The sequence below is a fragment of the Oryzias latipes genome, chromosome 15, assembly GCF_053564925.1.
Source record: "Oryzias latipes strain Hd-rR chromosome 15, Olatipes_Hd-rR_3.1".
NCBI lineage: Eukaryota > Metazoa > Chordata > Actinopteri > Beloniformes > Adrianichthyidae > Oryzias > Oryzias latipes.
In genome coordinates, this window is record NC_136251.1 from 25,307,811 (window position 1) to 25,335,341 (window position 27,531).

The 27,531-nt window shown below is 38.6% G+C and overlaps 1 protein-coding gene across 5 annotated transcripts in view; it reads right to left on the minus strand.

Moving 5' to 3' along the window:
• The window catches only part of LOC101166244 (A-type potassium channel modulatory protein KCNIP2), a 97,096-nt gene that overhangs the window by 26,464 nt on the left and 43,101 nt on the right, over nt 1–27,531 (minus strand). Inside the window, exon 1 of one of the 5 annotated variants that reach the window (XM_011484474.4) lies at nt 27,032–27,315. The exons of the other annotated variants lie outside the window; for them this stretch is intronic. Coding sequence (XP_011482776.1) covers nt 27,032–27,119 — 88 coding nt within the window. The 5' untranslated portion in view covers nt 27,120–27,315. Of the gene's footprint in view, nt 1–27,031; nt 27,316–27,531 lie in introns of those variants that run through there. 5 annotated transcript variants of the gene reach the window in all.

The following is a 27,531-nucleotide window of genomic DNA, read 5'->3' on the forward strand; positions in this document are numbered from 1 at the left end:
TCTGAGGTTGTGATCACCTGTGCTCATCTCCGGTGAGGAGCATTCCTAATTTTGTTATTAGCATCATGTTGCATTGCAGAACTTTACTGAGTCCAACCAGGAGATCAGATCAGTTTTAAACGAGGAGTCATCGTTTAAAGACGACAAAAGGGATTTATGAAACATTTTCTGAAAATATATTTGGAAAAAAAAGAAGAAATAAAATCAAATTAGGATTAAAGTTTAATGAGATACGAGCTGTTTTAATAGCACTTGAAAGCGCTTTAAAGACCTTCAATTCTGCATTATCTTATCTAAATGGTGTGTTATTGAAGACTATGATTACTGCCTTTCTGTATGAAAAAGGCTTAACTTGCCAATATCTTGCACACATAAAGACAAATGGGAGGGTGGAAGACCTCCAGCCTTTATGTTTGCAAAAATCACATTTGTTCTCCCAGCATCACAAACAGCACTTTCATCTGAGGCTTTTACATCATTTAGAGCCGCATGGGAATAAAGAAAAAAAAGGTTTTAAAGAAATAAGAAAGTAACCAACTCATTCTCCTCTTAGTGTCGTATCATGAGTCAAGCAAGTATGATCAATAAGCTGTAAGATATTAGAAAAGACACGCTATGATTAAAAGAAATGGTGCTGCAGTTTTCAAGATACACTGGGACATCTAGTGGACACCCAAGGGTACAAAAGTCAAAAGAGATTAGAATTGAATGTGATAACTACATTTAGGGCAAAAGATGTTGTACATTTAGAACGTAATCTGTAGTTCTTTTTTTTACTATGTTTACACACACTGACACTAGCTCAATACGGAGCACTGTAGCATTATACTTAATAATGAAAAAAATCTTTTTTTTTCCGACTAGGATTAAAAAACAAACGCAATAAGAGATTTAACTATTATATTCTGTTAAGAAGATTTTACGGTCAGTTTAGTCACATTATATATATATATATATATATATATAAGTTCTCAAGATCCTCAAACAAAAAAATTTCAATCTGCTAGCTGATCCAGTTATGGATGTCTCACATGTTTCATGCTCCATGTGTGCCACCAACCCTCATAAAAAAATTAATAAATAGAGCAACTCACCTTTTTTTCTAAACAACCAGAAGGACAATGGAATAATTGACATAATAATGAGAGCATATAAGCCTCCACTTCCTCCCTCAGGGCCGCTCAAGATGACCAGTGGCTGAAAAGTCCACATTTTATGATTTAGACTCATGGGCTCAACCACAGGCAAAAGCCTGACTTTGAGTCAGGCTCCCCGTCAGGCATCTTCTCCCTCAGTGGGTGTGATCGAAAATGACAGTTTGCTCCATGCTTCACGCCCACCCACGTGGACAAACACCTGCGGTCATGCATCACCTGTTTTAATAAGGTGTGCTTTGTTTTCCTTCATGATGTTGGTGGAGAGATTTACACAACAGCCACCTCTCAACAGGTCCCCACCAAAAAAATAAATAATAAAAAGCACATTCTTTTATGTCTACATGGGCCATGGCGGCGTGTCACCCAAATGAGCATTGTTGTCTTAGCTCCACACAGTGCTTTAGGACACTGGACAGCCAGCTCAGCATGCAAACACCAAGAGCAGCATAGCATACAGTAAATACAGCTGGAGGGAGAAAGACTACCACAGGAAAAAAAAAAAAAAAGATTATGTGCAGTTTTAAAACGGAAACATGTTTTATATGTGGCATGCATCAAATAAGGATTGAGTTTTGAATTTGACAGCAAATAGGTGCTGGGTGGCAAAAAATAAATAAAAATAATAACTTCTGGGAAGGAAGAAAGAGAATAACAAAGAAGGTTGTGTTAGGGGAGAATACACTGTAAAGAGAAAAAGAGAATGATAGAATAATATAAAAGTGGGTTTGGAAAAAGAAAAATTATATATATATAAATTGATATATGATTTCAGGAACTTATAGTAGTTTCAATGTCAATGAACTAACTGCTCTTTAACCAGCAGTTTCAGACATGTGACTTCAAATAACTTCCAGTAGGGGTCAGTGTAGATTTAAACACTTCCTCTGGCTTTTCATTTTTTCTTCATACTAATAGATGTATGCTCAAATGCAGATTCAAGTTTAATGTGATGTTTCTTACAAGTGTGATTTACATACTAACTAATCTGATGAAATCTTGGAGCAGTTTTGTAATCATTTTAACAGAATTTCATCAGCTCACGCTGTACATGTGGACTGAATAAAGATTTCTAGAAGCTTACAGATTTAGCCAAATATGGTAAGAACTTAAAGTTAGCAGTTATTTCCCGTTTTCTTTAGGAAAATAAATAATACCAAAACAACTTCAGAGGCTCTGATGATAGAATAAATTCTTTTTATCATCCATTTGTAGACAAAAAGTGTTTCAAGGATCATAGCTTCTCTGGTAAAATGTCAGTGACAGATAGACTGGACCATTTGGGACATTGTGCGACAATGACACAAAGCTTGACGCGGCACACTGTGATCCCGTCTGAAGCGAAGGACAAATTCTCCTGTACTGCAGATGCATCAGACTGCAAAGTCACTCAGGGTTGAGAGGACTGCTGGTGATCAGGTAAACAACCATGAGCAAGGTGGAGATCTGGAATCACACGTGAAGCCAGCATGTTTTTGGGTCAGTGTGTTCATTTCACAAAAGTGCAGTCGGAAAGGAGAAAACAAGTATAAAAGCCACAATTTCCTCCCACAACAAGACTCAGCCAAATGCTCCATTATGTTAAACCTGTCAACTGTCACCAAAGAGAGCAAGCGGGAGTGAAACAGACAGTGAGACAGACAGCGAGGCTGTCGCCATGGACACAGCATCAATTCTTTAGGTCTGGGTTGGCATTAACACGCACACACACACACAAAACAGCCCCCCCTCTATTCTACCCCAGCCCAGCTCTGGTTAAGAAAAAGGACAAGCTCTTTATTTAATCTACTGTATTGTGCTGTAATACACTGTACTTGGACACACAAAATACACACTAAAACTCATGCAGCATGTGCTTGACACACATGTCTTCTTGTTTCACTATAATAAACCGGATTATTTTGGCTATACAGGCTACGATTTAAATTATTCATCATTCTGTACATGGAAACACATGCATTTTAATTTGAACTGCCTCTCAGTGCATAAATATTTCACATATATTTCTTGTTATCCCGTTTCAAAGAAAAGGTACTGAGGGCAGTAGAGAACTTCTTTTTCCAGACTGACCAATGGAAAAATCAAAGAAAACTCGGATCAAAGAATCAACGTTGTTGTTGGTCTTCTCATGGGAAAGGATATTAAACTGTAAACAACTTTAAAGAATAATTCAAATGTTCCCAGTTAGCCATTCACCAGCAAAGCCTGGAAACCAAAAACATGTCAGAAAATACTTTTATTGTTTGGAGATAAACAATTCAAATGCATTTTTTAATTGCATTGCATAATGAATGAAATTATATCATTAAATGCTACAAAGTTAGGTTTCACGCCATTTATTGTGTTTCCTGAAGGTAAGACAGTCAACAAATGATTGTGGTCTGAATTGCTCCCTTACCCCTCTGGCTCCTCCCTATTGGTCAATTGTAGGGGTATTTGAAGGTGTAGTGGAGTCCTAAAGTGTTTTTTCTTTTTAGGAGGAGCCCTAGCGACTTAGAACTGGCCATCCCTCCACCAGAACGGTTATCCGCGTTGCGCTGCGCGCCGAGGAGAAATGCGTTTCTCCACGTTGGTGTGCTCTGAGGCACAGACGTTTACACTTAAGTGTAAGTATTGAGTTTTTATTTTTGCATGACTTTTAAAGTTATAAAACCGATGTTGGTATGTATTTTCTGAGCGCCGGCAGCTACTTGCGAACTTAGATGACAGGCGACTTTTGATGACATCATCGTGGTATTAACATCCAGATTTGAAGGCACTATTTTTTTGCATATCTCTCCCCTTGAAGGGTTAAAATATTGGGTAGTGAGAAGCCGTAGGGACGGGTAAGCAATTCGGAATCGGCCCTAAAAATCAGCCACAGACGGAACAGAGATGCACACAGACTCACACCTGATAACATTACTTTGTTGTTGTGTGCCTTCCTTTCCCAAAGCCAGGCAGACACACAGGTCAGGACGCCTTACACACAGTGGAGTGGGCCCTACAGCTATAAATAACCCAGAGAGGAATCAGATTTGGAGAGCGGGAGGTGGGAACTGATGAGATCACGCGTGTGCGTGTCTGCGGCTATGTCAGTGCTTACGAGCACGTGTTGACACACAAAAAAGCTTGGATGTGAGGAAATTGAGTTGGAATGAGACTTGCATCCCGCTGACTGGCAGACAGACAAGCAGACGGAACAGGTGGAAAACAGCAGAGCCGCCAGCGGGATCGTGCTCAGCTCGCCACCACAACCGACACACAGGTGTGAGGTGCGTGTTTGGTTAAGAGACTGAGGAGAAGCTCAACATCAAGTGTCATTTCTTTTCAGCAGAAAATGAGAATGAAATGGAACAGAATAAAACTGTTAACATCCAAGAGGACACTTGTTGATGCTAAATATTTTGTCTTGAAGTAACTAAAACACTCATATAGGCTGTATGTCCTTTTGAGGACATAATTGCTTTGATGGGCAGAGATATCATTCCTGTAATATATTTTCCTTGTGAACATGATGTGAATTTTTGAATGAATGCTTGAGATTGTATGGAAAAATCCACCTTTAACCAGCGCTACTTGGTTTTAATGTTTGTGTTCTTTTGTTTTAAACCTGCAAAGTAATAATTTAAGGTAGTTTTTTTGTTCATTTAATGTATAACAAAGTCCAAAAATGGTGCATAAGTGTGATTCTTTTCCAGAAAGATTTTCAACTGTAAAACACAGGAAGAGGGTGTGAGAAGACAGCTATTGCTTTGCATTAGTTGGGGATTTGCGGTTGTACTTCTTCTTTTTCACATGTAACATCCCCGAATAACTTCCTGATAGCAGTAAAAACTAGGGGTGCAGACAATGTCCCCGAAGTGCAAATCCCACCAACCAATCAACGCAAAAACATTTTAAAGAGCACGACAATTCGAAAAGCAAAAAGAAATTTATATATAAAAAAAAATCATTTTGGAAATCAAAAAAAAATTATATAAACCAAAACACAATTCCAAAAAAAGGAAACAAAATAAAAATGAAACTTTTGAGAAAACAAAAGTAATTTCCATAACTCGAAATGAGATGTTAAAAAACTCATCATCCAATCAGTGATAATGTCCAATTTTACCCATGGTTTCCATTAAATAAATAAATAACAAAAACATTTTGGAGAGCAAAAATATTTTTCAGAAATCAAAATGAAATGTTACAAAATGAACCAAAATAAATGTTTTTTTATTATAATCATCATATTGTGATCTTCAAACTGTTTTTTAGTTGAGTGATTTAATTATATTTCTGTTCAGTCCTGGGATATATGGATAATGCTTGAAACCGAACCAAGCAGAGGCATTACTCATCCTTCAGTCGTTGGTATGACCCAACAACCAAACTTCTTCTAGGTCTTAGGAAGGAAATGCTTCCAATCAGCCACTGATGTTCATGAAATACCTGAATTATTTCCCTGCTTGCTGATCTTGTACATCAAAAACTCATCTATGTTTTTTGTCATAAAAAAGATAACATCTAGAATATTCTTTGAGTTTTCACTATTTCTATGAACTCAACAGTCAAAAAAGTCAGGTAATTAAGTCAGCCTTGTTGATGAGGACTTTAAAAAGATATAAGTAAAAAATGCTGTCAGTGTACTGTTTCTGCTAAACGTTGGTCTTCTTAAACCTCAAAGGACAGAAATGTTTTATTCCCACCATAACAAAAGCAGGAAATGTGACTTAAGCACCAATAGCTCTGAACAAAACAAAACCATAAGAAGTCATTTGACTTCTAAATGTCTGCCTCCTGTGGCAGCCTTTAGATTATGAGTGTGAAGTCTGTGCTGCATACAGTCAAAGAAAACTGTTTAGCACATTTTTTTCTTTTTTCTCTTTCAAATCTGGCTGTGTATGCTGCCCTCCGTGCTGCTCCCCTTCCTACAGGGCATATCACTCACAGCTGTGACACAACCTCCTCTAGGCACAAACACAATCCAACTTACACACAAAATGTCTCAGCTGCACACCGAGGGATAAACATCGAGCAGATCCATAATGAAAAAAAGACAGACAATTGCCACACAAATTTCAAGCAATGCAGAAAAGAATGTGTCTTTCTTTTAATTGTGGATGAAGAGTGAAGATGTACAGTGGTGGACAAAATTGTTGGTACCCCTCAGTTAAGAAAAGAAAGTCCACAATGCTCACTGAAATGACTTGAAACTTTCAAAATGAACAATATCTTAAAATTTATTGAAAATTAAATAATCAAAATCAAGCATTACTTTTGAGTTGTTGATTAACAGAATGATTTAAAAAAACAAACTAATGAAATAGGGCTGGACAAAAATGATGGTACTCATAACCTATTATTTTGTTGTACAACTTTTTGAGGCAATCACTGCAATTAAACGGTTTCTGTATTTGTCAATGAGCCTTCTGCACCTGTCCACAGGTATTTTGGCCCACTCCTTATGAGCAAACTGCTCCAGTTGTCTCAGGTTTGACCGGTGTCATCTCCAAATAGCATGTTTCAGCTCCTTCCACAGATGTTCAATGGGATTCAGATCTGTGCTCATAGAAGGCCACTTCAGAATAGTCCAACGCTTTTCTCTTAGCCATTCTTGGGTTTTTTTGGCTGTGTTGGATCGTTGTCCTGTTGAAAGACCCATGACCTGTGACTGAGACTAAGCTTTCTGACACTAGGCAGCACATTTCTATCCAGAATGCCTTGATTATCTTGAGATTTCATTTTACCTTGCACAACTTCAAGACACCCTGTCCCAGATGCAGCAGAGCAGCCCCAAAACAGAACTGAGCCTCCTCCATGTTTCACAGTAGGGACAGTGTTCTTTTCCTTGTATGCTTCATTTTTGAGTCTAGGAACATAGAGCTGATGTGCCTTACCAAAAAGCTCCAGTTTTGTCCAAAGGACATTTTCCCAGAAGCTTTGTGGCTTGTCAACATGCATTTTTGCAAATTCCAGTCTGGCTTTTTTATGATTTCCTTCCAACAGTGGTGTCCTCCTTGGTCGTCTCTCATGAAGTCCACTCTGGCTCAAACAACGAGGAATGGTGCGATCTGACACTGATGTACCTTGACCTAGGAGTTCACCTTTAATGTCTTTAGGTTGTTCTGGGCTCTTTGGATACAGTTCCAACTATCCGTCTCCTTAATTTGTCATCAATTTTCCTCTTCCGGCCACGTCCAGGGAGGTTGGCTACTGTCCCGTGGGTCTTAAACTTCTGAATAATATGTGCCACTGTCGTCACAAGAACTTCAAGCTGCTAAGAGATGGTTTTCTAGCTTTTACCTTTACGATGTTTGTCTATAATTTTTTTTCTAATGTCCTGGGACAATTCTCTCCTTGGCTTTCTGTTGTCCATGTTCAGTGTGGTACACACCTTTTCACCAAACAGCAACGTGACTATTTGTCTCCCTTTAAATAGGTAGACTGACTGATTATGGGTTTGAAAACAGCTGTGTTATCAATAAAGGACATACCTGAGTTCATCATGACCCCCTGGGCAATTAGTTCTCAGTCTTTTATTGAGGTACCATCATTTTTGTCCAGCCCTATTTCTCTAGTTGTTTTTTTTAAATAATTCTGTTAATCAACAACTCAAAAGTAATGACTGATTTTGATGATTTAATTTTCAATAAATTTTGAGATGTTGTTCATTTTGAAAGTTTCAAGTCATTTCAGTGAGCATTGTGGACTTTCTTTCCTTAACTGAGGGGTACCAACAATTTTGTCCACCACTGTATTTGTCGTTTTAGTTATACGTATGTGTGTGGATTGCAATAGCCGGTTGCAATTTCAGCTTCTAAACACTGAAATAATATAAAAATCAGCTCCTTCTGTGTTTATATCATCTCAATTTGTCAATCTGTGAAATTCTGCAACAATTGTTTTGGTCAAATAAGTCCTAGTTTTAATTCAAATGACTTTTGTGTATGTTGGAAATTAATAAAGCAACTAGCCAGGTTTTATTGTAATTTTATAGTAAGTCCATATTAATTTAAAAAATTCTGTCAACACGGACTTGTACTGGTGCTGTAAATATGAAGACAAATCTTTCTGCTATCAATGCATTGCTTTTTAGAGATGACTTTTTTACTTTTCTGGTAGCATTTTAAGCACAGCACAAAACACCTTAGAAAAATATCCCTTGAACTTCATTTCCTTTCCTCACTGCTCGCATTGTTTCACACCCTCATGGCTGCACTCCATCCTTCTTCTGACCCCTTCTGCAGAATCATTGCATGTCCTGACCTCCTCCAGTCCCTCTACCTTCCAGTCTATGATGTTCACTAGAGGTCAGCAGAACAGTTTCTCAAGGTTGTCCCTGTTCAAAGTCTGCCCTCTTCATGATGCCATGTGGCTGAGTGGATGTGACAGCTTCGTCCCAGCTGGGGCCCATCCGACTTTTAGTGCCTCTGATCATCAGGCTCCCCGGTGGAATCGAACGTATGTGGACCTTGCCTTTGTTCCTTTGCACTGCGGTCCATTACAGAGACACAGAAAGAGGCAGAGGAAAACACAACAGATTTGAAATCTAAATCTTAGAGATCTACATCTGGATTTGAAAATGTTTACGTAGTTGTGTAATGGAAATGTCTAGTTTAAATCTTTGCAGTTGGCTCTTTTGAACATTGTAAACTGCAGTTTTGTGAAGTGGAAATTTGATTGTTTCAGCTGAAAAAGCAACAAGGGCCATCCACCACAGACACTTTGTCTCTGCAATTACTCACTCTTTGTTGCTGTTGTGGCAGTGGGTTTATATTTGTCATGTAACTACCCTGACAGCCCTTTGATTGAATAACAGAAGTTGGTTCCCAGTGTTGTTGACAATCACTTTTTGTGTTGAGAACTTACATAGCTAATACATTTCCAAAATCCCCAAATTCACTAGTTTCAAGACCCTCCAAACCAATTTGCAGTTTTTCTAAGTTTAACAATTAAAATCGATAACTTTATACGGATTTCTGATGGGAACAGCTCTTTTTGGATCTAAAAAATAAAATGTTCTTCAAGTTTTTACCTTTTTTCTTTTTGGAAGGTTTAACAAAGTCCTTATCTTGGCTGAACACACATAAGGATTGACAAGTTTCTGTATGATCCTTCACAGCATTGTAAACATTGTTAACGTAGATATAATGGAAAACTATGAGACGTAATCTTCCAACCAAAGTTAGGCTGCTGTACTTGTAACTGCAGAGGTAAAGGTGCCAGAAGGATCAACAAACAAACTCCGGAATTTAAAACCGTTACAAATAAGAACCTGGAGATGGAACAATTTAGTTGGAAATTTGCTCCCAATCATGAAATCGGTTCCCTCCTTCAATGTAGATCAAAGGAGAATAATCTATAAATGAAATGCTGCCTTTAAGCAGTAACATCCTACGCAAACCATAACTTTGATCAAGTGGCTTAAAGAAAAAAAAACATTAACAAGTATGCGACACTGGATTTTATGATGTGTGAAACATTTAAGGTGACTCATTGGCAATAAGCTGCAGAAAAGAAAAAAAAAATCACTCAAACCACAAAAATAAACTGCAAGAATCATTTTGCAAACATCAGTGAAAGTGCAACTGAGAAATACTGAGGTGTTAAACAGCTAAAGTTAGCTTCTGTGCTCAGATGTCTATAGTTAGCAGTAAATTTATTCATCTGCCATGGAACTTGCCGACAAAGGACTGAAGATACACTCCCATTGAGTTAGTCGGCCTTTAATGACTGAAGAGCTAGCTGGGAAGAGCTGATTAGAAAATGAATTATTTATCAAAATACTATTAACATTTCCCCCTGAAAAGTGAAGTATTAGGAGCAAGTTTTTGAGCTGGAATGTACTGAACATTACACCAAGTCTTCTACCAGGTGAGTACAGGGACTGATGATGAAAGGGATGCCTGGTCACTTGTGAGTCGTGGCACATAAGTGTGTTACGTTAATCACTCTGAAGCTCCGACAAGTGTATTTACATAATGTGTGGATTATGATTAGCATCCCAGCTGTTTGCCTGATCCTGGTTCTTTGTCTCATATTTAGGATAATTGTAACACATCTGTACATTATCAATGATAAATGCCTCTCTGGAAACGGGTTACGTGCCACAGTCTTTTAAATATGCAGTTGTTTAACCTCTTCTGAAAAAGCCCAGTTTGGATCCTAGCATCTTGGCCAACTATAGACCGATATCAAACCTGCCCTTTATTTCTAAAATCCTAGAAAGAGTTGTAGTTAAGCAGCTTTACTGCCACCTACAGGACAACAGCCACTTTGAAGACTTTCAGACGGGGTTTAGACCTCACCACAGTACGGAAACTGCACTAGTTAGAGTCTCTAATGACTTGTTATTGGCCTCAGAAAAGGGACTACTTTCTATTCTGGTCCTGTTGGACCTCAGTGCTGCCTTTGACACTATCGACCACGGTATTTTACTCCATAGATTAGAGCAGGACATAGCGATCAGAGGATCTGCTCTCCAGTGGTTTAAATCCTATCTGTCTGATAGGTATCAGTTCGTTAATGTAAATGGCCATTCCTCTCAGTGCACTCGAGTCAACTATGGAGTCCCACAGGGCTCAGTCTTGGGACCGATCCTGTTTACGCTTTATATGTTACCCCTAGGAAACATAATCAGGAAACACAGCATTAATTTTCATTGTTATGCCGACGATACGCAGTTGTATTTATCCATGAAGCCTGACCAGAATGACCAGATAGAGAAACTGAACGCCTGCATCAGTGACATCAAGACCTGGATGACAATTAATTACCTCCTCTTGAACCCAGAAAAAACTGAGGTCATTATACTTGGTCCTAAAAACCTCAGAGATGCTCTGTCTGCTCAGATAGTCTCCATGGATGGCATAAGTATAGCCCCCAATTCCACAGTTAGAAACCTTGGGGTTTTACTTGACCAGGATTTATCATTTAAGGCTCACATATCTCAGGCATGTAGAACTGCCTTTTTTCACCTGCGGAATATTGCTAAGATCAGAAATATACTTTCTAAGAGTGATGCTGAAAAACTCATCCATGCATTTGTTACGTCGAGGCTGGATTACTGTAACTCCTTGTTAGCAGCGTGTCCTAAGAGTTCCTTAAGAAGTCTCCAGCTTGTTCAGAACGCAGCTGCTAGATTGTTAGCTGGAACCAGCAGAAGAGATCACATCACTCCTGTGTTAGTTTCGCTCCATTGGCTCCCAGTTGATTCTAGAATTAAGTTCAAGATCCTCCTGTTAACCTATAAGGCCTTACATGGAATGGCCCCGTCCTATATTAAGGACCTCATAGTCCCTTACCAACCAATCAGAACACTTCGCTCGCAAAATGCAGGACTGCTTGTGGTTCCTAGAATTAGTAAAAGTACGGTTGGAGGTAGAGCGTTTAGCCACCAAGCCCCTGTCTTATGGAATAAACTCCCAGCTCATGTAAGAGAGGCCGACTCAGTTTCTACATTCAAAGCTAGACTGAAAACATTCCTCTTTGGACAGGCTTATTGTCAGACTAGTTAGTATTCAGAGATTATTTAACTTAATGTTAGTTTGTTTAAATTAAACTTAATAATAACTATTTCTTTTAAAAGGCTGCTAGAAGTTGAAGCTGGGGTAACTATGGTACACTGGGGTTCTGTCCTCTTTCCTTTTTTACTTCTACCCTTCCTCTCCTCTATTCTTGATCATAATTTATCATTTAGTTCTCCATGCCTCTGTTTGGTGCAGTGCGATTCATGTATTGTCCCTCTTTTCCTCTCCCCTCCTGGGGAGTGGGAGTGCTTCCAGACCCCAGTTGGCTCATCCGTGCTCCAGTTCCTGACCGTTTACCTCGCCTTTGCTCCCGCTCCTACACCTGGCTGTGGATCCTGCCTCTGCCTCATCTCTGGCTCGTCTCTGCTCTGCGCCTGACCGAGTACCTCGCCTCTGCTCCTGCTCCTACACCTGGCTGTGGTTCCTGTCTCCGGCTCGACTCGCGCCTTTGACTGTCCCCACAACCACGGCTGGATGAAGCTCGTCTGCTGGACTTTTATATATGTAGTTGTAGATTTAGATAAGTTAATTCTTCTCTAAGATTTCTGGTAAATCGCCTGTCCGTCCTGGGGGAGGATCCCTCCTTCATGTGGGCACCCCTGAGGTTTCTTCGTTTTTTCCGGAATCCGTTTTTTTTGGGAGTTTTTCCTTACCGCGAAGGGGGGTCTAAGGGCAGGGATGCCAGTATAGCTTAGTCAGTTTGTTAGTTCATTTTAGTATTTTTCTATTGAACTCTTTGTATTCGTGATCCTTTTGATTTCATGTTTTACTTCGAAGCCCATCGAGACGACTGTTGTTGTGATTTTGGGCTATACAAATAAAATTGAATTGAATTGAATTGAATACATGTTCTTCATTTGCTTGGAAATTAATCAATTTCCAGTTTATATACAATCATTTTTTTTATCTCTTTTCTGATTTGAAGTGAGGTTCCTCTTTAGTCTTAGACTTTTCAGAGAGATAGTTCAATTCCTTGTTTTTGTATTCTTCTTGCAGATTTAAAATAATTGTCATTTGAAATTCATGTTCCGTTTGAAATCCACCTCATAATTTTCCTAAAGGTTTTAGAAAAAAAAAAAAAAAAGAATTCTGCCATTCCATCCATCCATCTTCTTAACCCGCTGAATCCTTTGCCGGCTATTGAGCTAGCTGGACCCTCTCTAGGCCACTGTTGGGCAAAGGCGGGGTGCACTGTGGACAGGTCAGCAGGGTCACACAATCACACATACATTCATATCTGGCGACAACTGGGAGTAACCAATTAACCTATGAAGCATGATTCAGGACTGTGGGAGGAAGCCAGAGTGCCCTTAGAAAACCCATGCATGCACAGGAAGTACATGCCAACTCCACACAGAAACATCACAGCTGAGGTTCTAACTGGGGCCTTGTCATCGTGAGGCAAAGGTGCTAACCACTGTACCACTGTGCAGCCCTCTGCCATTCCATGCACTAAATAAAAATCATCCACTGCTCCTTGAAAATGAAAAAGAAATAAGACAAATTAATTTAAATTAAATAGAAGATTTTCTCTAAATAAATGGCACTATGAAACATGACAGCCACCAACAGTGTTTCTAATAAACTGTGTTGCACACGCTGGTTTATGTCCAACGATTCCATGAGTCTGACTCCTATTTCCTCTCAAAACTGTGTTTTACTACATTTTAAAGATGTTTGTGGTTAATGGTCTCCACATAAAGATGATGATAGGATCCTGAGAGAAGTGAGAGTCTTAAGGAGATAATACAGGATAAAAGCCAGGACTCCCTTGAAAAAGAGATTCCTAATCTCATGGGACAATTCCTGGGTAAATAAAGGATAAATAAAAAAAGAAAAATAGCAATACAGCAGGTGATGATGTATTCAGATAAGATACAAGCTTTTCCTTAAGTTCATGATAAAAAAAAGCTGATGTAATGGTTTTAGTTTTCTTTTTTTAAGTTGTTTTTTTTAGGGGGGGTGGGGTGTAAAAAAGCATAGTTGTTCTGCTTCTCCTTGACTAAAGATGGAGGCCAATGTAAATGCTTTCCATGTATTAAATCAAAAAGTGAGACAAATGAGCCATGCCTTTAGAAAGTCTACATTGAAAAGCTTTGCCTTAATCTCATCCTTCACCTCTGTCCTGCACATCTAGCACATTCATCCATCAATCTTCCTGGTTATATTTTAGAGGTGGTTTGAAAAAATATAAATTCGATTAATTTGAAAAAATAATAGTCTAAAAAAAGAATTAAAAACTTCTAGTGTAGGTGGGAAATTTAACAAAAAGACATTTGTGAGAATAATATTTTGTAGATTCATCAGTTTCTTTGTGTGCAATTAAATAACTGTTGAGAGAAAGAAATGAGGGCAGTTTTTTTTCTCCCAGTGGTCTCTTGGAGGCAAAATGAAGCTAAACTGAAGTGTGATCACACTAAGCTGCTTTCTGTTTTTTTTAAATGAAAATATATAAAAAAAACATTTCCACATGTGTTAATTCATAGTTTAGATGCCTTCAGTGTAAATCTACAATTTTCATAGTCATGAAAATAAAGAAAACTCTTTGAATGAGGTGTGTCCAATCTCTTGGTCTGTACTGCAACTAAAATATATATCTAAAGCATGAGACTGCATATTAACAGTGATGCCTCACACATAAGCAAAAACCTCATCTAACCAAAAAGCATTTTTTAATAATCCAAAATCAAATAAAAAAACATCAAAACCCGCGCTTTTGCTTCATTTTTGCCTCCTCTTGTCCACATATTCCTTTCAATTTCTCCTCTGCACACACAGAATGCACACACACACACCCAAGAGCTACTAATAGAGGTTTATTTTTAGTACAAGTGAGGAGAGTGTATACACATGATGGATGATGGTGATGTTTTACAGATTTCTTGCAGAAGGGAAGAATGATAAGAAAGATGAGGGTGACATAGATGCTCGAGACGGGTTAAAGGGAGTTTAAGGTGCTGGTTTGTGACAGGCAACACACGCCGACAGAGAGCCTGCAGTAAATAATGTGCTGAGCAGAAAGGACCGGGGAGAAAGTCTGGGTCTTTGCCTCCTCCTGAAATCCCTACAGGCAAAAGGATGACCTACAAGCTCCTGAAGATCAACAGGCTGTTCTGCACTGGATAACAGCGCTTCTCTTCAGAGAAATGAGAGCTGGCAGAAACACCCGGATGTGCAACTTTATCCAATTACAAGCAGCTTTACCTTTCAGCAAAACCATTTGACCAATTCTCTTATCAAATTTGTTTTAACTCAAAGGTTTCTCATGTAGCAGCCCACTATTGGCTACAAGAAGAAACCGAAGCCTGATGTAGAAGATTCAGAAGCTGACAGACCAACAAAAGAGTGAGAGCAATGACTCAATCATCACAAGACAGAAGGCAGCGTGAACAGCATGAAGCAGATTAGGGCTAAAACAGTGGGAATGATGCCTGAGAAAACAAAGGATAAAAGAAAAAACACAACAAGCAACAAATACATAGAGGGAATAGCCATCAAACCCAGCAATAACCAATTACCAGTAGTTGATTTTCCTTTATTAGCCTTATTTGGAATTGCTGTGCACAAAAATGGCAACACGTGTAAAAAAGAAAGCATATACAAAAATTAATCCTACATTTTCTTGAACATGCTTTGATGCTACACAGTAAATGTATTTGTAGATCTTTTGTTTTAAATCTATTTTGCCATGTGTGAGTCAGATGTCAGAAAGAGAAAAGAAACAGATGAGCCCAAGCGGCGTGATTCAAGCGACGATCTTAACACAACTGGCAACAAGACAAGTTCCTAAAATGCAGCGCTGTGTTTTTATTTTTATTTTTTTTACTTTCTGTCCTTTTTTAAGAACAAAAAAATGGTGTCACACATTCATATGACACAACAGCTGTCACAACTTTGTCTGCAGCTCACAAAATCCTAGTCGCAAATGAAGTGGAACAAATTCATGCAAATGGTTGTGAATTTATCCTTGTCGCTGCCCTGGAGGTCACCAAACATGGGGCTTGCGGTGCAGATTCCTGCTGGGTTTTTATATTAACTATTATGCATCCATATGAGACAGAACCCAGCTACGCCGAGAAAAGTGTCTCATCCCTTTGGCAAAACACACAAGCAGGGGACCTCAGCTTGAAATATCTTCCCCGTTTGGTAATAAACAATTCTCCCTCACTGGGAGTGCCATTACCACACGATGAACACAACACATACACACAAAACATTAGCTTCTGTTACATGTCAGAATTTACAATTACAGCCAGGCTATGTTTTATTAATAACGTTTAAGTAATGTAAAATTGTGGGAGGAAACTCGGAGACAGGTTTGTCAACCATAAGAAATGACACCTCTAAATCTCACCTCCATGTTTAATAACCTTCAAATTCGGACTACAAAAAAATCCATTCTAACCTCATTTGGAAAGTATAACACTCTTCTGGGTATAACATGCTGCAAAATGATTTAGACTAAAACAAACACAGCAGCATTCACACACTGATGTGATGCCAAAATAAACAATAAGGAACAGCTCTATTAAAAGGCAAATAGAATAAAATCAGCATCTTATTGAGTGTCAAAGTTCCACGTGACACCCTCAACTTTTGATGAGCTGTGTGACGCTATGGGACCTCTTGTGGCGCCCGGTGTGCAGCGCCCAAGGCAGTCGTTGGTATCCGGTTGTTGGTCACATGACTTGTTTAATTTGAAGAACGTGTTTCTGTTGCAGTTTTGTGAAATAGGTCAAAACACATCTAAAAACACCTCCTCCAAGCACAGCATTTTTTTTTTTAAGATAAATTAGATTTTTTTTTATTTCTGTGTTTCCATTATACAAATGTATTAACCCAAATCCAATTTGCACAATTTCATAGGCAGCCTAAATTGGAGACTCTTCATGACAGGCCCACACAGAGCTCTGCATCTCCAAACTGAGTCCGGTCTCAGACTGGACATATTTTGTTCATAAATGAAAGGTTGATATGGTAATCTCTTTGATCGTAGCCACAAGTGAACTACAGAGTCTGTGAAAAAGGGTTTGTTTCTCTCCCGCCTGAGCGTATCTCAGACTTCAACCCAGTGAAGCAATTCAAGACTTTGCTGCAGAGAGCTGGAGTCGCACACCAAGTCATCAGCAGTTGTTCATTAAGTCAAAAAGTTCTAATCCCATTTAGAGGAGGATTAACACCAATTCCTTTCAGAAAAATGTCAGCACACAGAACAAATGACTCCTATTAGGAAACTAAATGAAAAAAAAGGTTGGAGTTTGTAAAAGTATCACAGCAAGATGGGTAAAGCAGAAAAAAAAAGTTACCATACAATTTTCAAGGAAAGTGGAGCATTGTAGCCTGATTACGTATTCTATTTTCATGCATTTTATTATACTTTTACACTCATCACACATTTTATCATACTTTACACTTTTGATTATGCATTCACTTGGTTCTTTTAAGACATTAACATTCTGTGAAGTAAGTGCTAAAACCTGTAGCTGTTTCTTGTCTGTGCCTAAGGAATGTGGTCATAACTGTCATGTACCAGGAACAGGTTGCCTCTTAACTTTGTGCTTGTTAGGCTGAACACAGAACCATTGTATACCATCATTTGATTTACACATGTTGAGTACTAAAACCTGCCTGCTGCAAAGGGGTAACTGAGAGCAGAGCAGATCAGAGCAGAAGCGCAGCACTTCTTTCTGCAGACGCCCCTTACTCTCCTTTTTGCAAAAGGTTGGAAAATTCATGCAGACTTTTGTGACTTTTCCTTTTCCCATTTGCACATCTGACTTTTAATATCCTTAACCATCCGAACCTGGGAAGGCCTCACGCGGCCGCAACAAAAGTTAGTCTGTGCTTCACTCATTACCTTTATTAATGGCACCTGTTTGAACAGGTTATCTATAGAAAAGACACCTGTCCACAACCTCAAACAGTCACACTCCAAACTCCACTATGACCAAGACCAAAGAGCTGTCTAAGGACACCAGAAACAAAATTGTTGACCTGCACCAGGCTGAGAGGGCTGAAGCTGCAATAGGTAAGCAGCTTGGTGTGAAGAAATCAACTGTGGGAGCAATTATTAGGAAATGGAAGACTTACCCTCCATCTGAGGCTCCCTGAAAGATCTCACCCCGTAGGGTCAAAATAGTCACAAGAACGGAGAGCAAAAATCCCAGAACCACACGAGGGACCTAGTGATGAAGATGAAACGTGGCTGGGTCTTTCAGCATGACAACGAACCCAAACACACTGCCCAGGTAACAAAGGAGTGCCTTCGTTAGAATCATTTCAAGGTCCTGGAAGTGGCCTAGCCAGCCTCCAGATCTCAACCCTAAAGAAAATCTTTTGAGGGAGTTGAAAGTCCATGTTGCCCAGCAATAGCCCCAAAACATCTCTGCTGTAGAGGAGATCTGCATGGAGGAATGGACCAAAATACCAGCAAGAGTTTGTGAAAACCTTGTGAAGACTTACAGAAAACATATGACTGCTGTCATTGCCAACAAAGGGTATATAACAAATAATCGACTTGAACTTTTTTTATTGACCAAATACTTGTTTTCCACCATAATTTACAAATAAATTATTTAAAATTCAGACGAAGTGATTTTTTTTAATCATTTTGTCTCTCTTAGTTGAGGTCTACCTGTGATGAAAATTACAGGCCTCTCATCACTTTAAGTGGAGAATTTGCACAACTGGTGGCTGATTAAATAGTTTTTTTGCTCAAGAGAAACACAGGCTCTAATGTCCAAGCAGATTTCTGTGGTTAATGCTACGTTCACACTAGGGTTGGAAACATGTTCGACCGCCTATTCTAATGAAAAGTCTTTGCAAATGCACATATTTACGCGTTTCAGGCTTTCCTGTTCAAAACTGTTGCATTCATGCGTCACCATGTAATTTTTTAAGTCAGTTTTTGGGCATTACTATGAAGTTATATTTGTTGCAAAAGTATTGTCTGTGTGTAAAAAGGCTTTGTACTTTGTCCCTGTAATAACAAGAAATTTGGGCATCTGTTTTTTAACTAAGAAAATTGTCTGTCCATGTGTGAAACATCCCACACACGAACAAGCACTCGTATTGAACTTCAATAACAAAACTCAACTCACAGGTACAATTCTTTTGTTTCTCAATAAATCAACCTATCAGAAATCAATATTTGTTTTTGTTTTTTTAAGACAAGACTTAATTTTTTTGTATGTGTTTTTCCTGGTAAACTCTAATAAATTGAAATGTGAGAAAACCACTCATCTCTGGATGGACATCATGGGAAATATTCTTAAAAAACTGCTGACTGTTATGTGGATGTCAACATGAGCAGACAGGTAACCCCATAAAAGGTAGAATTTTCTTTATAGTTCAAGTTGATTTTTTTTACTGTTATTTTTTTTGAGGATGTTCTTTATCAAAACATTTTTAGGAACACTTCTGTAAATCACAAGCAAGTTTTCATTTATGTTTGTTAACTTTACAAAAATTTTAAATGTTATAAATATATGTCCATTAATCTAGTTAGAGCCCTCTGCATTAAATTGACTTTTTTATGCACACATTTACAACAGTATTTTCACGTCGGTTGCTATAGGAAGCATTTGCTATATTTTGGGACCCGAGTTGGCAGATGGAGGAAAAAAGTACATTTTCTGTGCTATAGAGAATGATGGAGAACTATAAAATGTGTCACTGCTGATGGTTGTGAAGATAGCCTGAGGGAAAGAGCAATGAAACAACTCAAGATGCCGATTATCAACTTGACAGCATGTGACCGAAGCTCTTAAGAAGTCAGTCAGAGTGAGAAGAAAACTGTGGAGTTTAGGCAGCTGACAAGATGAAGAAACCCTCAAACTCTTAAATGAATTCTGCACGCCCCAGGAACTAAAGTTGTTAAAAGAACATCATGACCTTCGTCCAAAACAGTTTAGCAAAACATAATAGTAATATTCAGATGACAGCAAGTTAACTGATGTACACACTCTATGGCATTTACCTCAGATGGTCAAGGAAAAACACTGAATCCTGAGTATCTAAGAGACTCAAGAGCAAAACAGCAAGACTGAGCAGAAAATAGGAGCGATTTTTCACTGAGGACATCTGATAAGAGAAGGAATTGATTGTCCACATGATGGTCTAAACCATTGTGGAGGAAAAAAGCTAAGTTCAATTTTCTTAATAGAAAGATTAAAAATGTTGTAATGAGCTCAAACAAGCCTAGAGTCAGAATTAGGGGTTGATGGAAGATCCCAATGCAAATGGAACACAGTTTAAAATTTCAATATATGTCGGCAAAATGACCAAATTATTATTCAAAGAAGAAAACAAAATTGTGATTAAAAACAGGATACTAGCAGTAAAGTAAGGAAAACTAAAGTTCTAAATAACGTATGGACTAATTAACAGAAAGAGCTGATTGATTGGAAACTTCACTCTGGTGCTTAAGGCACAAGGAGAAAGAAGACAAAAAAGCTAAACATTCTGAATACAAAACATGACAAAAATCAAGAAATCTAAACAATATACCTAATCCTCACACCTTGAAGGAAGTAGCGTCACAAGAGGGCCAGTTAAAATCCCAAAGACTCATTGAGCAAGGTTATCATGGTCACGCAGAAAACATGGGAAACTAAGATAAAGGAGGTGGAGCAGAAAATGACAGAGGGGAATGAAAAATGAGCTGAAAACAAATGTCTGGAGAGCTCTGCATAAGATGCAAACACAACCCAGGAGGAAGTGAAACAGATATTAAAGATTAGATTAATTGATGATCGATGAGCAGGTGCTTTGTTTCTTGATAATGTCATGACTGTAAATGTAGTTGAGAAACTGATCAATAGTTATAAAAAGGTTAAAAGAAGCTGTGTGGCGTTTACTCAATGGTAGTATGATAAAGCCTTAAATGACAGAACCATGTCTGAGTGTTGTTAAACATGCATTCAAGTTATAAGACAGTCATAAGGTGTGTCAGAGGAGTTCTGTGAGGAGGTGGGAATGCACCAAGGATCACCTCTGAGCCCTTCCTATTTGCTGTTGTGACAAACAGACTGATAAATGAGATTAGACAGGGGTCTCCATAGACCAAGGTGTAAAAGAAGACAACAAGTGTAGGACAAACTGTGGAGGTGGTGTTTTGCTCTAAAAAGGAGAGCAATGAAGGTTAGCTGCAGTAAGACTGCTGCTACATAGCAGTGGCCACATTAGCAACACTAATGTTACATATGTCTGCAAAGTTCTTCAAGAACAGACTAAAAGGGGTTTGAAAATAGCAGCAAGTTTAAAATGTATGTACTAAAATTCTCAGGAATCAATCAGCTGATGGACTAAATAAAGGGATTTCTTGATGATTTCATCTCGAAAGTCCAAATAAATGAGACATTTCACATTGCAGGTATATCGTTTCCAGTTCTCTGAATCTTGTTGACAGGCTTTATAAAAATATCAACTTTAGAAAGCATACTTATACAGTCTACAAGTGTAGAGCAACAAAAAGTGTGAAAAGATTGAAGAAGTGTGTTATATCCGGATGTTACCTGTTAAGGAAAGCGTGAGAAGTGATGAGTGTCAAAAAGAGTGTCAGCATGAATAAAATAAAAGCTGTACATGGCAGAGGAGGGAGCTGAAGCTGAATTTTCTTTTGGAGGTGACAAGGATGGATAGGAGCAGACATGAGTTCACGTGAGAGGAAACCCTTGTTAGATGTTTGAGGACACAGCCAGGGAAGCCAGACTGAAACGATCCGGACCTATTCAGAGGAGGTTAGAGTTTCCAGGTAGGATACTTAGAGGAAGATGAGATTAATGGATGATATGTGAGGAGACATAATAGCAGATGTGAGAAAATGATGCTGAGGATGGGGTTATTGGAGAACAGATGATACTATGTTGTGACCCCTGAAGGGAGCAGCCAAAAGCAGAAGAACTCTGAGACAGTAATGATTGATAACAAGCAGGTATGGATGGCAGCAACAGAACAGTGACAAAGCAATGACATCAAAGATGAAAAAAAATGACCAAAAAATGCTTTCCTTTAAAATAAATGTCCTGGATTTGACTTTTTTTTTTTACTTACATTATACAAAATCTAGCAAAGATTCTCATAAAACGTACAGCAAAAGATGTAGATTACAGAAGTTAAAAAGTAATAAAAAAAAAAAAGTCAGAAATAAATATCCTGTATATAAAAAATTACCATAAGAAATAAACTATGTATGAATGTTAGTTTTCTTATTTTGAATGTTTTAAAATATATGCAAAAGTCCCTCCTCGAAGGAGGGTCTTAGGGCATGGATGCCCAGTTTAGTTTAGTCTGTTTAGTTAGTTCAGTTTTGAATTTTATTCATGGTCCCTGTGATTTTATGTCTACTATACAATTGCCGGTATGAAGCCCGTTGAGATGACAATCGTATTGATATTGGGCTATATAAATAGAATTAAATTGAAAAGTTACACATTAAAAATATTAATTTTTCTAAGTCCCACTCCAATCATCTTTTGATCTATTATAAAAGTGTTCCCAGTGGTCTTTTAATTATGCCGTTGTCAGCCAAAATGAAATTAAAAAGTAACCTGCCGTTTTCTGGGACATTGTGCAGAGTGGCAATAGTTAATTAGAAATTCACCTCTGAGTTGCGGGCAGGACCAATGACATGGAGTAAGTCTGGCCTAAGTTCCAATCATCCTTTTGTTTACACACTCTCCCACTAACTTACAGCCCTTCTCACCTCCAACCTATCGGTGTAAAAAAAGCAACAAACATTGGAGCTATTCAACAATACAGTTTTAAACCAGCTTAGACAAGGAAAATGAAGATGTACATGGACCTATTTGGAGCAGACCAGGGAGCTTGTGACCAGCTGACTAAACCACCTACATCGCAGATACAGGTTTTTCCAAACGATTTTTTTCGTCTGCTCCTAATTTACAACAGTTTTTAACTAATGAAACTGATCAGAAATGACATTTTAAGCTTAATTGTCTTCAAATCTGTCCTCCATTGTGACAAAAAATGGGACAAGAACATGTTAAAAACACCAAAAACACAATTTTCATGTCTTTAATGTTTTCTGAGCTTTTGTGATTAAAAAAAAAGCCCAAAGAGTTCCTGATGAACACAAAACAGAACAAACACAACAGCTTGTTACTGTCAGCTCCTATCTAAAAAATCTTTTAAAGGAGTCCTTGTACAACTTAAACAAATAATCCTAAACAAAAGCGAACAGCATGTACAGACAGTGATGTTCTTTAGAGTACAGTGAAAAGGGAAGCATCAGCTAGTGTGAGTTTGAATGTGAGTTTTAAAACTAGATGCACAACAACAACAAAAAAAATCCAGATTGGACACTTCAAGCTATTGTTCAATAAAGAAGCACAAATGCATGACGTAGTTCAACACAATCCTTCAGAAAAGAACAGAGCTCAAACTCACATAGAGGGTCTGGAGCTGTTTTTGAATTGGTGAGCAAAGAGTGGTTGAAAAAGAGTGACTCGCCACATTGTGTTTTCATCAGCCATGCATAAATCCAACCCTAAGTAGTCACACTCATGCCTCTTGTTGTGGTTGGATGGACAGACCAGGTTAGACTGGAGCCTGAATGAGTGGGACATGTAGAAAAGTGACATGCTGTCTTTGGTTCCTTTTGCTTTCACACCCTTAAAAGCACGAAGAACCATGAACAACTTCACAGTTGAAAGAGCTGCTCTTTAAGATGTTGGATTACCCACAAATGACCACAAAAAAACAAAACAAGACAGAGACCATTGAATGTTAGATCAAAATGTATTTGAACATCCTCACTCTCCTGTCCATGAGATATATTACAAGACTGATGCTAATTGACGGAATAAACACCTTTTGAAATTGAAGGAGATGAACAGAGGAAACAAATTCTGGTCTGGATCAAACAGTGCGAATGAGCCTTCTGATCAAATGCAGTAACAGTAATGACTATAATATAGAAAACTTGAACTCTATATTAAATTCTTTTTTGAAGAACATTATTTAAAAAAATCACCTAGCTATTTACTCTGGGGATTTTGTAATGTCACGGATCCTTCTTTGCATAGTTTAAATCACTTCCACCCTCACACACAGTTTGACAACAAAGTGAGTTCTGTCTTTCCTTGCCTCACCTAAATGGCATGTCCCTCAGCACCCTTTTACAGCCCCAAAATACCACGATACTCAAATACCAAACTCTGAATGGCCTTGATGAAATCCCACTGTAGCACTGCCATTATACAGTTCAGCCCGCTCTAGCTTCCACTGTACTATAGCAGACATTTCTCTCCTTCTCTTTTTTTTTCTGTCTCCCACTGGAGCAGACACGCAGGAGCCAGTAGTCATGGTAACTCCATTCTGGATAAATGGCTGCATACGCTCACTACGTTTAAAAAAAAACATTATGGATGTTATGAGGCTGAGGAAGCTAGTTATCTGTTCAAACAGTGAGTTTGGTTTTCTGTTAAATAAGTCGAACTCAGATATTTTCTTTATGTTGCTTCAACTCTCAAAGGATGAGCAAAAGTTAAATATATATTTTTTTAACATTGCTTAAAAACTTAGAGACCGCACTCTGATGAAAAGTGTGTTTTTGGTGGTTTTAACATGTTCTTGAGGCTTTTTTTTATAAAGAAGGACATAAATTAAGAAAAAATATCTTACAAGTTTTTTGTTTTGTTTTTTTGGTTTTCAAATCTTTGTGAATCAAAAGCAGATTAAAAAAACGCAGTTTGAAAAACATTGTATTTGTTACGTAGAAAATATGCTGGGCGTCCACAAGCTCCCTGCTCCGCTCCATTCTGATTCATCCACCTGTAGACAAATAGATCCATGTAAGTCTCAGTTTTCCTCGTCTGAGCTGGCATCTGGCTCAAAACTGTACGGCTGGATAGCTCCAATATCGCTCACCATTTTTTCGCACTGGTAATGTCAGGTTGGGGGTGTGGGGGGCTGTAAGCTAGCAGGGGAGAGTGGAAAGAGTTATCAGTTATGGGTGACGGGAAGGAGGGGGCTTGCTCCATTGAAACAGTAGCTGTATTTCAAATGAAATACTGTCGCTCTGCAGAAACTATGTCCTAGAAACTGACAGGTTTCTGGATTTTGGTTGAAATAATTATTTTAATTCATTAATCCTAATTCAAAGACCGCTGGGAACGCTTTTACAATAGATCAAGAGATGATCGGAGTGGGTCTTTGGAAGATGAAAGTGCCTTCAAAACTAAATGCCTGATTAATTACTTCACAGTTGAATTGAAATTGAGTTCTGCTTTGGTTTACATTGATTTAAAACTGTGTTTATAATGGCTTATTTCTGTTATGTTGTTTGGAATAATAAAAAAAAAAAAGAAAAGTCTCCATTTTCACATTAAACTACCCATTTCACAAATGTAGTGAAGAAGAATATGTCAAAGCTTTAGCATGAATGAAGCCCATTCCATATGAATAAATACAATGTTTATATTCATTTGAAGTTTCAATAAATTTAGCATGAAGCTATAATAAACTGCATGTTTTCCCTCTTTTACCAGTGAATCATTTTTGCAAAAGCAATTGTTATGTTTGAAATGTTTGCATTAACCCTTGTGGTATCCTCGGCACTTTAACATTGGGAGTTGGGTCATCTAGACCCACTTGACAGTGTGCTAAACCTATTTTCTTCAATGATTTGTGAACCTCACTGGTGTCCATGGATTCCATGAAATCTTTCCACCTTTATCCACCTTTGTCATGGTAGGGAGAACACGTCAATGTAAGGGTGGGGTCATCTAAGATAGCACAAGGGTTAAATTTAACATCCCTATAGAATGTTTGCTTCATATTCGGTATTATTCAAGCTAAGAATGAGTAGATTTGCTCAACCAGTGGATGCGTTTTTGGAAAAGTGTTCCTAATGACGAGCAAATAACACTTCAAAGAAAAGGTTTTAGAGGGAATATTGGAGAAATTAATACAAGACCCATGCACATTCAAACAAATGTTACTTGGCTCTATATTTTTTCTGAGAGGAAAACAAGATCTTACATTTAGAGTGATCACACATGATCACAATATTCTCTATGGGTTGAAAATATATCCTTTTAAATCTATCAAACATATGATAATGAGAAATTCCTTATAATACATCCAACCATTCAGTTCTGGTCACATTCAGCTGCGTGTGCATGCATGCATCTCCCCCAAATGTGCCCAGCAGCTGCCTTTGGAGCACAAATATGAGGCTCTGCAGATGTCAGAGTCTGAAGAGATAACGAAGAGAAAAGCCTCAAGGAAGGGAGCAGCACAATTGTCAAATTAGCATTCAAAGACTGATCTATTGACAAGGTCATCTAAACACAGCTCTACCTCCACCCGCAGGATCAGCCGCTGGCATTCGACAGAACCGCCTCACTCTGTTATGGCTTCCCTAAGGCAATGTGAGCTGCAGCTCAATATCATTTAGAAAATGACTGGAAGGTTTAGCAGCGAGCTGTCAACTGAATTAGATGGAAAAGACTGTCATTTAATGCCAGTAAATGAAGAATGAAGGGAAAAATGAAATGTATTTAAAACATGTGTTTGATTAAGTTACTGAAAATGGTTTTCAAGTAAGCGGCATTTTAAAAGATGCATCAATCCAAAAAATTCTAAAAGTTTGAGTAGGATTTTTTTTTCTGCAACAACAGGCAAAAAACAAACTGCAGGTTCTACATTTGACAGGAAGAAAAAGAAGTGTTCAAGTCTTCATATGCAGATTAGCAAAGTTTCATTTCAAGTTACACAGACATGGAAGCTGGGAGGATGGGCATCAGTGAGCCAAAGTCACACTGCGAGCTGGATGAGAGGCTGGATAAAAGGCTGCATGTGTCTTTCACCCACTGAGAGTTTCTGAATGGAGGTGAAATGACACGATTCCAAAGAGAGAGCTGGAGGAGAAAGAAGGACAGAGCTGCAAGCGGAGCAGGGAGGGAGTTAAAAGGCAGACCAAAAGAGATAAAGAGCAAACCCGTATAACTGCACCAACTTTCATATTCAAAGTGTGCATTCGGAGTTTTCTTTCCATTCATGCATAAACTAAGAGACCTAATGCATGCTCATCTATCTTGCACGTATTTTGTAGCAAACGCTTGGATCTTTGAGCTCCTTTCTGAAAGAGCTCTGCTCAGTCTTTGTGCTACAGAAGATGAAACAGAGCGTTCAGACAGAATGCACACAGATGTCCATCATACTCATCGAAATAGTCCACGTGTGTTTGACCTTTTCAGAAACAGACACATCTTTTGTACCAATGAAAACAAACTTGACAACAACCCAACAATCTCTGAGGTATGAAAGCAGGACTTAAGTTCCAACCACCTCCTCTTGAGAGTTCTTCAAAGCTCCATCAGCAAATCTTTGGTTGAGGAAGTTTTGGCTGCTTACCTTGGGTGAGTGTTCCCGTCAGAAAGCGGTAGAAATAGCGAGCCGCCTTGGTGAGCTGCCTCCTGCACCTTTTCCTGCACTGGCTCATCTTGCTGATGATAGTGATGTGGGTGCTAGGCAGCTAATCCACCAAGGAAAGCGAGCTTTTAGGATAGAAGGAGAGGACCGGATAGGTGTGTGTAAGTGTGTCTATAGATATCTGATTCCAGGTGCCTCTTTTTTTTTCTCCTCTTCACCCCTTCCCTGTTTGTGTCTTTTCCTCCTCTCAGCTCTTCTCTCCACCTGTAGGGTGCTGGCTGTCAATCAGCCAGCATCGCGCTCTCTCCCCCCATCACGCTGCGAGAGGGTCTGTTCTGGTTTCTCATTGGCTGGCAAAAAAATGTGGCTTGAAATTACGGGCAGGCGCACATGAGAGAGAGAGAGATGGAGAGATTGTGTATGAGAGGCAAATACTACGAAGAGGCTGGCGTGAGTGGCAGGTGGTGGTTTTAATTTTGCTC